The 15461-nt window shown below is 36.8% G+C and overlaps 1 protein-coding gene across 1 annotated transcript in view; it reads left to right on the top strand.

The window, feature by feature from the left end:
* Positions 1-6901, top strand: part of MAP3K2 (mitogen-activated protein kinase kinase kinase 2) — a 94418-nt gene extending 87517 nt beyond the window's left edge. The window contains exons 16-17 of the mRNA XM_047082656.1: positions 1682-1859; positions 3322-6901. Coding sequence (XP_046938612.1) covers positions 1682-1859; positions 3322-3547 — 404 coding nt within the window. The 3' untranslated portion in view covers positions 3548-6901. The remainder of the gene's footprint in view (positions 1-1681; positions 1860-3321) is intronic.
* Positions 6902-15461: the final 8560 nt, after the last annotated feature.

Below are 15461 nucleotides of genomic sequence, written 5' to 3'. Positions count from 1 at the left end.
AGATCCTAGAGCCTTCTTCAGATTCTGTGTCTCCCTCTCTCTCTGCCCCTTCTCTGCTCATGCTTTGTCTCTCTTTCACGAACATTAAAAAAAAAAAATTAACAACAAAAAAAAGAACATGTGTATTGAAGAAGCTAAAAATGAGAATAGAAATAATTTATATAAGACAGAAACCAGATCTACAATCCCCAAAGAAAGATTGAATTTTAAAATGATAAAGGGAAGAATAAAGAATAAGAATAAATTAACATAGCACCTAGATCTTGATTTCTGATACCATTCTCCACTAAAAGGAACCAGGGCTCCTTGGAGGAATGACTGATTCTAGGACTGGTGCAGGAAATACACAAGTTGAGCCGGGAGCACCTTTTAGTGCCAGAAAGTAAGAAAATGCTTTTAAATACCCACAAAACCCAAAACAAACAAGAACACAGTGATTCAGGGTATGGCCAAGGGATACAGGAGCCAATACAAAGAGCTCCCAATGGTCAAAGCTGGAACAACCTGAGCAAAAACATGATGCCATATTTGAGTATAACTCAGAGTATAAAATAAATATGTGTATTTATACACAAAAGAAAATATGTGTATTTATATAAATGAAGGGTTGAATGAATAAATGGGAGAGAGGAGACAAATGTCCCTTGCAGAATAATTACAAATAATTTATGTAGCTGGTCAGCCTTGAGCACCTTAACTGGGGATTGTGCATAGTGAGCTTCTTCCAAAGAGTGCGGTATGGAAACGGGGGAAGAGTAACTTTCAGTGTGGAACTCAGCAAACACTATCTCACGCCCCACGAGCAAGAGCAATTTATAGTAAATACAATTAGAAGTTTATTGTAAAAGTGAAATTTTAAAACAGCTCAAAGCTAACTTATAGAAATTGAGAAATAAAATTAGTATAAAACAAAACCCAGTAAGTACTAAGAAAAACTGTAAAATGTGGGACAACTAACATTAAATTATAGTAGTGGGGAAAGTGCTAGAAATTGTTGATTATGAAGGTCCCCCAGGAAGTCCCTGAGGAGGAGCTAGCTCCTCAGGGAAAGAAGCTGTAGCATGGGCTTCTCGCTTTGTTTCAGAGAAACTGGGGCCAAAAGCCTGCTGTTGCTTTCTGCATCCTTCTCTGAGCTTCACATTCTTAACTCTTTCCTCCTTTTTCTTTGTCATCCTCGCCTCCCACACACTCCAGTCCTTTTCAGTGGGCGAAGCTTTTTAGTTCCTGAAGTGTACAGAGCTGACTCTAAAAATTCAGTGTTTGTGCAGTAAGTCCTTAATGAGCCCTGGCTGTGTGACTGGCATCATGCCAGGTACTGCTCGGAAGACGAAAAGCAGCCTAATTTTGGAGACACACTGAAGAGTCTACTAAGTAATTCTCTACCATTGTTTTTTTAAAAATTTTAGGGGTGCCGAAGTGGCTCAGTCGGTTAAGTGTCCGACTTCGGCTCGGGTTATGGTCTCACGGTTTGTGAGTTTGAGCCCCGTGTCCAGCTCTGGGCTGACAGCTCAGGGCCTGGAGCCCATTTCGGATTCTGTGTCTCCCTCTGTCTGCCCCTCTGCTGCTTGCACTCTGTCTCTCGCATTGTCTCAAAAATAAATAAACATTAAAAAAAAAAATGAAAAAAAATTTTTAAACAGCCAATAAAAATAGTGAATTGAGGATGTTTTTGTATTTTTAGGTGCAAATATTCTGCGAGATTCAACAGGCAACGTCAAACTGGGAGATTTTGGGGCCAGCAAACGCCTTCAAACCATTTGTCTTTCGGGGACAGGGATGAAGTCTGTCACAGGCACACCATACTGGATGAGCCCTGAAGTAATTAGTGGAGAAGGCTATGGCAGAAAAGCAGACATCTGGTAGGTTTTGATGCTAGTTTTGCCTGAAAACACTTACCTTCTTACATAATTCCACCTAAAATGGAAATTACTGAGCCAGACTTAGATAATCTTTTGTACTTTTAAATCAGATGTCAGGAAGGGTGCCTGGGTGACTCAGTCATTAAGCGCTGGACTTCGGCTCAGGTCATGATCGCACTGTTTGTGGGTTCAAGCCCCACATCGGGCTCTGTGCTCACAGCTCAGAGCCTGGAACCTGCTTTGGATTCTGTGTCTCCCCCTCTCTGGGCCCCTCCCATGCTCATGCTCATGCTCTGTCTCTCAATAATAAAGAAACGTTAAAATTTTTTTTTAAAAATCAGATATCAGGATTACAAGGATTACTGTCATTTTCATTTTGCTTTTTTTTTTTTTTAATGTTTATTTATTTTTGAAGGAGAGAGAGACAGAGTGTGAGCGGGGGAGGGGCAGAGAGAGAGAGAGAGGGAGACACAGAATCTGAAGCAGGCTCCAGGCTCTGGGCTGTCAGCACAGAGCCCAATGCGGGGCTCAAACTCACAAGCTATGAGATCATGACCTGAGCCGAAGCTGGACACCCAACTGACTGAGCCACCCAGGTGCCCCTTCATTTTGCTTCTTTGTGGCTTAATAATTAAACAAAAGGAGTTTTTGAACCTGTTTTCCTTTCTTTAGACAGGATTTCATCTAAAGCAGATTTCAGCATTAGAAAACTACTTTCATTTTATTTCCCTGAAGATCTTTGAAAGTTATTAACCTTTTTTGCTAGTATCTTGTAATTCAGTTAATCTTTAGTTTTTTAATAATTTTAAGTGAGAACATAAAATGGTTATTTTCTATTTCTCACTGAGAAAAGTGTTTAATAGATTAATCATTTTAGGCACCTAAAGGCAAATAGTTTCTTTTTTTTTTTTATTCTTTTTATTTTTATTAAAAAGATTTTTTTTAATGTATGTTTATTTTTGAGAGACAGAGCACAAGTGAGGGAGGGGCAGAGAGAGAGGGAGGCATGGAATCCAAAACAGGCTCCAGGCTCTGAGCTGTCAGCACAGAGTCTGATGTGGTGCTCAAACTCATGAACTGTGAGATCATGACCTGAACTGAAGTCCAGCGCTTAACCAACTGAGCCACACAGGTGCCCCAAGGCAAACAGAATTTCTAATGTTTGTGTCCTTTGTAAGACAAAAGTAATATTTAATAATCAGGTTAGAGAATTACATAATAGCAAGCAAAAATTATAAAATTAATAATGTTCTCTGCCTAACCATTTGAATTAGCCCTTATTGTGGTTTATTTTCATTGATTTTACCTTTAAATTTTAGTTTTATATAATTATAATCCTTCAATGAAACTTTAAACTTGAGGTCAAGTTGTATTTAAATGTATATGGACTTCAGTCCTGTTTCTCGTGTCATTAAGTGACTTTCCTTCATGGTGATACTGTTTGTGTAATTTTTTTTTCTAGGAGTGTGGGCTGTACTGTGGTGGAAATGCTAACTGAAAAGCCTCCTTGGGCAGAATTTGAAGCTATGGCTGCCATCTTTAAAATTGCCACTCAGCCAACAAACCCAAAGCTGCCACCTCATGTCTCAGACTATACTCGAGATTTCCTCAAACGGATCTTTATAGAGGCCAAACTGAGACCTTCAGCTGATGAACTATTAAGGCACATGTTTGTGCATTATCACTAGCAGCCGGTACCTCTACTGTGCCTCTACCCAGCTCCCATCAATTCATTCACCTTCTCTCTGACTGCACTTTTCTTTTTTATAAAAAAGAGAGATGGGGAGAAAAAGACAAGAGGGAAAGTATTTCTCTTGATTCTTGGTTAAGTTTGTTTAATAATAGTAACCTAAATTTTTTATATTTAATCTTTTTTTTCCCTTTCAAGAACTTGAAACTCCTTTTTTTTTTTTTTTTTAATTTTTTATAATGTACTGATGTGGTTCAGAGAGATAAAAGCACTTTAGTACATAGTCACTCTTTTTAGTACAAACAAATCATTTAAAATACCTAAAGATTGTAGAGTCTTTCCCTGCGTCACTGACCGATTGATTCGTGGTGATGGGGAGACATGAAAAACAAGGAGAAGAAAATGATGTATGATTTGTAGTTTTTAGTGATAGTATTTAAAATAGATCCTCATTTGTGGGGTTGAGCCCTAAACTTGAGTTTAGGGTAGGTACTCAACTTAAAGAATATAGGTTCCTTCTTATATCTGTATTCTTTAGATCCTAACCTCTGTCTACCAAGCTTTTTGCTCAGTAGGAATCTCGATAGAAAATATGAATCTCTAAGAGGTATGTTTATTTGTTAATTCTAACCAGTATAATAAGCAAATACACTATAATAGATCCATGTTACTGGAATCTGTAAACCTTGAGGGATAGCTTTCTGCTTAAAAAAAAACAAAAAAACAAAAAAAACGGTACTATTTTAGTTTAAAGCAGATATGGGAAGTCAGTGAGCAAATCCAAATTAAACGGCAAAAAAAGATTGCTCTATATCAGCATGCGAGCAGATGAAACCACATTTGCCAGTCAAAAGAAATAAGGAAAAGAAGAACTAAATATTGTTTAGTATATTTGCAACTGTGTTCTTTATCAGAGGTAGACAGTCCCAAAATTAAGGGAAAAAAGAAATAATCAAAATCATGTATACTGTATTTCCCTATTTCTAGCTCCTGATTCCCCATGGATAACATTCTTTGGGAACTAAGAATTTAACTTGGAGTATCGTGTTACAGCTAGTGTCATGAGATAAAATCCTTGTTCTTGGGATCACAGAATACTAAAGCACCAAAAAATAGTTACCATGTAAAATAGTGGTTCTCACGTGTCAGATGAGGTTACTTTTGCTTTGCATTTGGCAGTGCCCAGAGATGATTTTTCCTGTCACAACTAGAAGGATGTTAGTGGCATCTGGTGTCCCAAAGCCAGGGATGCTGCCAAACAAACTACACTGTACAATACAAGTACAGCAACCCTGTTCCCCAAGTAAAGAACTATCCTGCCCAAAATGTTAAAAGTGCTGAAGTTGAGAACCCTGATGCAAAGACCAGCCCCAGTTATAAACTGAAAACAGCCATTTGCAGAGCAGGGTCCTTGCAAAAAGTAAATTTCAGAGAGAAAGTGATGCACAGTGCATAATGAGGGTTTTACAAGAGCAGATACCACTACTTTAAGTCAAGGGTGAGCGATCTCAACAAACATCAAATAGCAATCCTTTCCTTACCAGCTGCATATTACACCAAAACCAGTACCTTCCATTGTAGAAACAAAATGAATTTAAACACAGAACCTGTTAAACCCAGCCATCTGTATGTATTCTTTCCTCAAAAGTCAGTTCATAATTGTGAGAAAAGCAAAGCATATCAGAAAAGAGTATTAACTATTTTATGGGAAGGTTTAAGGTATTTCTAGTACAGCGTATCCCCTAAGAGCAAGGGCATCCAGTGGAAAGAGGCAGCTGGGAAACTCCCATTAGCTCTAATGGACTTATGCTACTGAAAAATATCAATAACATCAGTAATTTGGCTACTTGCGATTTTTTCAGCATATTAAAGCAAGTGCTAAGTGCTTTATTTTTAAAGGTTAGAAAATAGTCTTTTTGGAGGCCCTAAATGTGTTGCCTTTTATAGGGTTCATAAGGAGCTCTGGTATTTTATTTTCTGCTTAAAGGTATGCTCTTCTAGGGACTCTTTTAAATTACTTTGTTTCTGAAGATAGGTAGATCTTGGTTTCCTATATCAAGGTCCTATCTGGCATTTTCTGTAGGAATATTTGAAATACCACTAGCTAGGCTGAGAAAAAAGTCAAAGCACAAATATGCTTGTCAAAGTTTCTTCCATACGCTCATAATCAAAGGAAGCAGCTTACAAAGAAGACTATGAATTAGTGGCCCTTCCCCTGGAAAATCAACTGCCAAATCTTGTGCTATAAACATAGTAACCAAGGATGTGGATCTATTATAATTTCTTTATCTTTTATGAGTGAAGGCATCTCTTCTGCTTGAGCAAGATGGTATCTGGACCAGTGGGCTTTTCCTTCATTCCTTTGTCTTGTGTAGTCTTGATTTCCTTTGGGCTCATTTTTGGTCTGTCAGGGTAACCAGCAGTGTAGAATATGAGACAGATGCTCTTTAGAGAGAAATCTTGGGGGACTGTGAAACCCAAAGCAAAATCATTTGCTTTCTTCAGTCTCTTTTTTCTTCTCTAAGTGCCATAGAAAATAAATTCACCTGAAAAGAAATTACTGCTTTAACACTGCTGCAGAAGACCTTTGTTTTATAAGGAAAATGTGGGAAAGTATCGTTCTTTATGTAAAGACTTTAAAATAGACTAATAGTTTACAGAATTGCTATATAAAATGTGATGTGAATTTATTTCAAACAAGTTGTAAAGGTACCAAAACCACAATAAAAGTTAATATATTATACAAAAACTACTAGAACAAAAAAGCTTGAAGTGGGATGAGGTGTGAAAGACCAAAAGTAAATTAAAAAAAAAAAAAATTGAAAAGAACCTCGCCCCCCCCCCCCATTAGGGGCAGTTAAATATAACACTCCAATTTTTTCTTTCTAATAATGGTATGGATCAACAAATGAAATTTGAACTTTTAAAGATGACTCAATGTATTTTGTTTTTTAAATGCACAACTGATTCTTCTATACTGTAATATTTCTTTGCTGAGGCTGGAAAATGGCCAGACTGCTGACTTTGTGCCTTTAAAATGTGTTCTGCTTTGATAGTGGCAGACTTTTTGGTGCTGGAGAAGATTCACTAGCAGTCTTATATGTGCTTTTCAGGAAATATCTTTCTACGTAGGCCTTGAGAGATTCAAAATGGCATGACTTAGGCTTGGACCAAATACAAGATCTTTTACATTGCAAACAAACTGTACTGAATAAAAGGGTTAAAAAACATCACAATGACTAACGGAAATTTTGATGGTAATTCTTTAAAATGTATTTAAAAGTATACAGACTTTGAAATTTTCAGTATGAATATCTTGAAAATTTTTCAATTTTTCTCATTTATAAAACATGTTTCTAACTTGAAAATGCCTTAGAAAGTTCTCAAAGGCAGTCAACCTTACATAATTTCTATGAGATTGGAATGTTAATGCATAGACAGAAATACAAAAGAAAATGAAAACTTGAATTGGCTTTCACATGAGGGAGGCTTTATTTTATTACCAATAGAAAGTACATGAAGAAGGTGGAATTATTTCGTTAATAGCTCTCTGCTGCTTTAGCTTTTATATATGTCAGGTGTGGTCTGTAGTACTTCTGAGATGGAATTGTTATAAGATATGTGAAGACACTAAGAAAATCAAATCTGAATAGTTTATAGGGATGACCAAGCTTGGGTGCAAAAGCCAAGGTGTTCATCAGATGCAGATTGACCCACAGAAGAGCTCTGTGCCAATGGTTTCATTTGGGGTCTAGAGACCAGTAGCTGGATACACAGTCACCTGGTGTCAATCAAATATAGGAATCTATCAATTTCTTTTAAAGAGGGTGAGTCTTTTTCACTTGCTTATTCAATAATTGTGGTTTATTATGTCAGGTACTAGATTAACTTATCCCTTAAGTAGGTCACAGTCTAGGAGGAAACATGGGCAAATGGATTCTTATTTTATGGCATACCCTAACTCTGAAAGTTTAGCACTGATTTTTTTAAATTCTTTTTTCTTTAAATGTTTACTTATTTATTTTGAGAGAGAGGGAGTGGGAGAGGGGCAGAGAGAGGAGAGAGCAAGCTTCCCAAGCGGGCTCCGCACTGTCAGTACGTAGCCCATCGTGGGGCTGGAACTCACAAACTATGAGATCACGGCCTGAGTTGAAATCGAATCAGAAATCAAGAGTTGGACACTTTACCAGCTAACCCACCTAGGTGCCCCCAGCAGTTATGTTTTAAAATGCTGTTGTTTTTTATGAAATGAGGGGAAAGCAATTTTGGGTAATCTGGCTGTTACAAACTAAAATGTCATTAACAGAGATTAAAAGTACCCCAAATTGGAGGGACCCTCTAGGGTCAGGTGGCCTCTTTCTCAGAACTCCCTCTTATATAAAAGTTCAGTACCTACTCAATTCCTGTGATGAGGGGCATAAATTCCATAGGTTTTTTTCGCTGCTTTTTCTTTCACAGAGAAAATAAATTTTTTTTTTAGTCTAAACTATTAAAATGCCCAAAACATTTGATAGAAATTGAATCCTGTCAACAGTGTTACATATGCCAGGATCAGGACAGTGTCTTGAGACCTCATTATTTTATATTAAGTTTGGCCTTTTTACAGATGTAATGTTCATATTTATTTGAATTTTAAGATTGATTAACTGTTAATGAAAAGCAATTTAATTCTTCATTTTTGGTAGTGCCTTTTTCTCTGTATGCCTTAATTTTATTTTATATCAATAATAATTCAAGTTACCCACCGAAATGAAGGTTTTTCCAAAATCAGTAGGCTTCAAGAGTTCATTTGGCCTTGGGACTGTATATTGACCCTTAAATCTTTCTTAATGCCTGCTTCCTCCTACCCTTTTCTACCTCTTTTTATTTTACATATATATATGTACATATTTTACATCTATATATGTTAGAAGAGAAACATTAGCGTTAGTCTATGATAGACAAAGTGCAGTCTCCACTAGACCTGAATGCCTATGATAAGGATAGAAAGAGGTATTCTAATTCTAAAGAGACATAGCAAATTTTTTTGCAGGTTGGTAACTTGACTGTCAGTCACATTGGCACTGTCCAAATTCTTTGTATATCATGGTTCAGTGATGATTTTCATAGCAGGGCTAGAATGGTTGATTTTGCCCTAAAGAGGTGATTTAAATGGTTTACAAATGTTAAGGCAATGAGACTTAGGGCAATGTGCAAGGAATCCAGGGATAGCAGTTCTGATCCTTACTTTTAATTAACATTTTGACTAAAAACTCTTACTTTTCTGTGAAGAGAGAGACTGTGTGTGTGTGTGTGTGTGTGTGTGTGTGTGTGTGTCTGTCTGTCTGTCTGTGTGCACGTGGGAGTTGGGGCAGGGCTGGGAAGGAGGGAAAGGTATGAATGTTCAACTAGATTAGTCTCCGTTCTTAGAAGAACAACTGAAAAGTGTATGACCTACTGATGTGGGTGAGTGTAATTGTCTTCAGGTAGGAACGCCAGCATATTTTCCACAAGTAGCTAGTACAAGTGATTGTTTAATGAAGATATTTATTGTAAATTGCCAAGCTTTTGGTTGGTAAAAGTAGATTAAAATTGAATTTGTGTGTGTGTATAATAGCTTATATATAATTCTGAAATAGAAAATAATTGATTTTGCATAGTTCTTCATGAGCTCTTTGGAATAGAAATTCTTCCAGACATTATGAAAACAAGCTTCCTTAGCTTACCAAGTATTCAAAAGGAAATTGTCTTATACCTCTTTTTGGTTGGCTGAGAAGGCGTGCTGTGAAGCCACTGTTCCTACTTCATAGTTGCTTTAGCTTTGCTTTGACTTCTGCCATGGTCTGGATGGTATGCCATAATAGAGGTGGAAAGTATCAGGGCCAACCATCTCTCCATACTCACCTGTCAGAGCTGTAGATGGTGATGAGCTCTCAGGGGAGTCTAGAGAATCTTCTCTTGGTGATAGAGCAGACATGGTTCAGTCTCAGAAAGTTGAGGGAGGAGTCATAGCTAGAGTAAAGAAAAGAATACATTTTTATTTGTTGCCTGTATACAGTCTCATGTAAGTCTTCATATTTTTCATAATTATGCATTTTAATTGATAGTAGTATGATACTTTAGTTTATAACGGCAAAGGCATCTAGTCAGTGAGTACTGTTATTCCCTATGCCTGATGACTCCTTGTTTGTATTCACAATCTGTATTATCAGAATCACTTTAAACCAAAGCTTTTATATTCCCTGCACACATAGCCAAAATGATGATCACTGTTACTTCTGCCCACCTGTAAGCTAATAGTATAATTGTGATAAAGCAGCTACTTGTAGAATTTGTATCTCAATCTATCCTTCAAGTAAAAAGACAGGTGCTCAGTATTTGCATTTAGACATACAGAACTTACTTCAACTATTATGGAACTATATAAACATTACAAACTTGAGCTTGTACATGTGCCAATCTTATTGTCATTTGACCATAGATGCATATACGTATACGTTGACATGTGATGCCTCAGGTTGGTGGCATACTTTCTTCCTTGTGTCTTAACATTTATGAACTTGTGTTTGACTTGAGGGGCTTTTAAGAAAGCTGTGAAGAAAAAGTAGGTTATGGGCTGACGTCTGCTTTGTGCCATAGACATTTTGGAACATAAGGAAGAGCCTGCTCTCCAGTATACGTGCAGAATTCGTCCCCAGATAAGGATTTCTTAGTCCCTTTATGCCAGTCGAGAATGGTAAAGTTTGTGACTAAACTGAAAAGCACTTTTGTGTTCCTTTATATTTTTTTAGAATTAAAAAAAAAAAAGAAAAGAAAACATGTAACTAGTGGTGATTTTAGCATATGTATTACTTGGAGGGGAGAGAGAAGTAACAGAGTGTCATCTTAAGCTCTATTAGATACTTAGGCTCCAAAATGGATTTGACATATTCTAATTTTTCCAAAGACTTTTCCACCTGGAATGGGAAGAGAGAGCTAGTGGAAACATTTGAGCTGGAAAGGCTTATGGGCAAAGGAAAGTGGGCCAAACCCTTGCAATATACCCTGTTCAAGTGCAAGTACAGTGTCTACAGATAAGAATACTTCTTTAAAAACAAACAGTTGTTTGTAATACAATCTTAATTAGTAAGTAAAAGGTTTACATTTTTTCTATTGCTATTGGTTTTAAAATTTGCTAGCCTGCATTCTGAAATATTATAAGAGTTAATACCAAAAATACTTTTAATGTCTGACATCTCTTACATTTCACATGGTTCTTTTTATTCAAGTATCATTGTAAATAAAAGTAAACTTGGATAAATTTGAGAATAAACTTTTAATTGTTGCAAACTATGATTATCAATTTGTAAATTTACCCTTTGACCTAATGTACATTTTTTAACGTAGCCATTAAATTGTCTATATTTAATCTATTAGTTTCTCTCTGTAAACGTTTTTAATCTCAGTTGAATGCTGGGCAGTTTATAATTATGTACAAAGGTGTTTTTTTCCTATCAAAGTTGACTTTTGCACATTTTTGGAAATGTTTAATTTGTACACTGATTTACTACTCTGACCAATAATTGTTGATGGGTGTATGAGTATCACGAATGCGTGCATTGAACTACTGTCTGTGTCTTTTATGTTTTAACTTCTTTCAAGATGTAGCCATCAGTAACTGCACTGCTATTACTGACATAAATGGACTTTCTTGCTTTTACAAAGTATACTTATCTATGGTTCTATCTTTGTTGGAGAACTCAGGAGTTCAACATCGCTTTCTGATTTTATATGTATTCTAAAATCATGACTAAGTTGAAAGTATGCTTGTAACTCTGTGTATCAGGGGATGTGTGTGTGGAGATGTCTTTTTCTGTCTGTAGGCACATGTATATATCCCAGTAATTTCTTATTTTCATTTTATTTCTACATTTTTATGAACTTGTTTTATATGCGTACTGTTTAGTTAGAATAATTAAATATATATAAAAGCTTTCTGAGAGATTATTTACTATATGAATATATTTTCAGCTGGCTGATCAAAAATATTTTTTTAATTTTGTTTTTAACCATTTAAAATGTATTTGTATTTCCAGAATTGGATGCAAATTTACTTAGATATCAATTAAAATACTCTTGCAAGGAAGGGAATTGAATTCTCCTGTGAGAATTCTGTGAAATGCAAATTAAGAGGAAAACTAGGTTTTAAAGCAGTAGCAAGAACACACTGTCCACAAAATGGCCTTTGAATCCTCAAAGCTATGAAAAAATGTGAGAAACTAAATTGTCTTGAAGAGATGTCAAGATTTTTTATAGCTGCAGTTGCTGTTGGCCTGTCCTGTTGTTTTTGGGTATTTTCCTATATTCTACCCTAAAGATTTAAACTTTTAGTTTTTCTCTTACTGGGCAAAATCAGACCGCATTTATAAAACAGTACATTGACATATTGTGATCCTCTGTAATTGACTATAAATTGGTTTAGAAAAGTTTGAACATACATTGTTGTGTCTTTAGTGTACTGTGTATTTTAAGTAACTGGCAGAAAAAGAATTGGAAATTAAATTTCCAATCTGACAATGTTATTGTACTTAAGGAAAGCCTTGTTTTTAATATGCGGTACCACGTAAAAATTATTTGTATTAGGAATAAAGTCCACTGTTGAAGTTGAATGTCACTAAACGTATTATGTTACAAGGAGCCGGTATGATTAGAAAAACCTACCAGAAGCCAGATACAGTGTGGTATGTGCCACATTTCATGCACATTTTGACTTTGTGTTGTTCATTCGAAATTGTGCTTGTAAAAATGTATAAAATTTCTGAGTTTTACAATTTTTATGTACTTATTTTTTCTTGCTGGTAAATAGCTTTTTTTTTGAACTCTAATGTGAAAGGAAACCATGTTTATATTTTGTTAGTGATCAATGACTTTGTTTATATGGAAATTTGTATATTGTTGGCTCACATCTTTGTTTAGATTTCTTGTGCATGAAGGCCTGCAATAATTAGCACAATGAAAATTGCTTTTTCTTACATGTTAGTTCATTTTTTTGAAAGATTGTGGTGCAAAGGCTTACTCTGAGTAACCTTCTGGACTTTGGAATGAATATAAATGAATGGCACTTTGAGTGTTAATAAAGCTGATATTTATTTCCACTGTGATTGATTTGTCCAGATCTGTTCTTGACACAGTGTGTTCTCAATTGTCCCTCCTTTGCCTGAGTTGATCACTTTCTAGGACACCAACCACAGACTGACCTGGAAAACATTGCAATTAATCTTCCCCTGGATAGATCTGTAATGTCCTACCCAACATGCTCTGGCATGTCTTTTAATGGACACTTCAATTCTCGAAATCAGAAATTAACAGTGATTAAAAACAAAAACAAAGCTTACTACCAGAGTGTAAGGAATGGACACTCCCACAGTATTAAAGATCATTTACATTAATACCTTCATATAGAGGCAACTTAGTGATGCAAGTCAAAAACCTCAGAATCTTGTATATCCTCTCACCCAGCAATTTTCTAAGAATTAATCCTGTGGAAATGGTTGCAGATGGGCCAAGATTTGTCTATAAAAGCCCAAAATTGAGGCTTTACATGTCCCAACAATAGAGGCTATTGTAACAAAGTATCACAGAGTGGGTGACTTATAACAGATGTATTGTCTCAGCTCTGGAGGGTAGAAGCCTGGAATCAGGGTGTCAGCAGGACCGTTCTCCCTCTGAAACCTGTAGGGGAATCTTTCCTTGCTTCTCCCTAGCTTCTGGTAGCCCCAGGCGTTCCTTGGCTTATGGCAACGTAACTAGTATCTTCATGTGATGTCCTCCCTGGGTGTATGTATGTTTCCCTCTTTTAGAAGGACACTGGTCCTGTTGGTTTAGGGTCCACCCTAATGCCCTTATTTTAACTTGACTACCTTTTGTAAAGATCTGTTTCTGTATAAGGTCACATTCTGAGGTACTGGAGATTAGGACTTCAACATATCTTTTTGTTGGGCGGGGGCAGGGGGTGTGCATACAAACCCATTATAGTCTGCCCTGTGGCCCCCAAAAATGTATACCTGCCCCACATGCAAAATACATGCAGCCAATCCCAACATCCCCCAAAGTCTTCATCATTCTAGCATCACCTCTAAGCCCAGCATTTCATCTAAACACCACCAACTCAAATCTCATCATCTAAATCACCCGGATCAGTTATGGAGAAGACCCCAGGTAAGGGTTCATGCTGGAGCAAGATTCCTTTCCATGTGTGAACCTCTCTGAAACCAGACTAGTGATCTGCTTTCAGAGCACAATGGTGGGACAGGCAGAGGAGGGACATTGCCATTCCAGAAGAGAGAGGTCAAAAGGGAAAAGGGGACATGGGTCCCAAGCAAGTATGAAACCTAGCAGAGCAAGTTCCACTAGATTTTAAGACTGGAGAATAATCGTCGCTATCTCCATGTTCTGTCCTGAGGAGCCCAGTGGCTGGTGACACTGCCACCTCACAACCAATGAGGTGGTCCACAGACTCAGATTTGTACCCTGGGCCTGCCCGTTCTGGGGGCCCTCTGCGCTGCCCTCCAGTCATTCTTCCCTCTTTCTTTTTGCTTCACAATTCTTTCTTCAATTTATCTTTTTCTCTCACGTTTTGCTATTAGCAGCAAGGAGAAACCAGGACACACCTTCGACCTTTTCATCCAACTTCATTCATAGTTTCCAAGTTCTATTTTCCACCCAACAGAACACAATCCAGCCAAATCCTCTGCCACTTTATAGCAGGGATCACCTTTCCTATAATTTCCGATAACATAATCCTCATTTCCCTCTGAGCTTCACTAGAGTCACATGTAATGTCTATGTTTCTATCAACAGTCTCTTCAAGGCATTCTAGTTTTTTTCTATCCTGCATCTCAAGATTCCCCCATCCTCTACCCATTACCTAATTCTAAAGCTACCCCCATATTTTTGTTAAAAAAATTTAATTGAAGTGTAGTTGACAAAATATATATTTTTTTAAATTAAAAAAATTTTAAAGTAGGCTTCATGCCCAATGTGAGGCTTGAACTCACAACTCTGAGATCAAGAGTCACATGCTCTACCAACCAAGCCAGCCAGGCACCCCGACATAATATATTTATATTAGTTTCAGGTGTACAACATAGTGATTCAACAATTCTGTACATTACAAAATGCTCACCATGATAAGTGTAGTTACCATCTGTCAACATACAAAGTTATTACGATGTTGACTGTATTCCCTATTGACTTTTCATCCTTGTGGCTTATTTATTTTATAAGTGGAAATTTGTACCTCTTAATGCCCTTCACTGTGTTGCTCCCCCCCCCCTACTTTGGCAATCACTAGTTTGTTCTTTGTATTTATGAGTCTGTTTCTTTTTTGGTTGGTTCAATTGTTTTGTTTTTTAGACTCTGCATATAAGTAAAATAAGGGATTTGTCTTTTTCTGTCTGACTTATTTCACTTAGCACAACACCCTCCAGGTCACATATTTGGGTTATTTGTTACAGCAGCACCCCATTTCCCTTTAGCAAAATCTATATTAGGGTCCTCCAGAGAGGCAAAACTTTTGCTGTCTGGAGGCAGAATGCCTTTTTCCTTGGGAAACCTGTCTTTGCTCTTGGGGTCTTCAACTGAATGGATGCAGCCCACCTGTGTTATTGAGGATATTCTGCTTTACTTAAAGTCTACTGCTTGTAAATGTTAATTGTATCTAAAAAAAAATACCTTAGTAGCAACATCTAGGCTGGTGTTTGACCAAACAACTGGACACCATAACCCAGCCAAGTTGACACACATAATGAACCATCACAGATATTGAGCAAATAAACTAGTATATTCATACAATGGAACTCTCCACCATGTGTTACTGACTGAAAGAAAGCAAGTTACCTGAGATATATAGTATGATCCCACTTTTTGCTTAAAAACAAAAAATATCGGGAGGA

The sequence above is a fragment of the Lynx rufus genome, unplaced genomic scaffold (assembly GCF_022079265.1).
Source record: "Lynx rufus isolate CCGP_SWC_20201006 ecotype Redwood Valley unplaced genomic scaffold, mLynRuf1.p SCAF_2, whole genome shotgun sequence".
NCBI lineage: Eukaryota > Metazoa > Chordata > Mammalia > Carnivora > Felidae > Lynx > Lynx rufus.
Note: the sequence above shows the minus strand (reverse complement) of the source record. Positions and strands in the feature narration are given on the sequence as shown.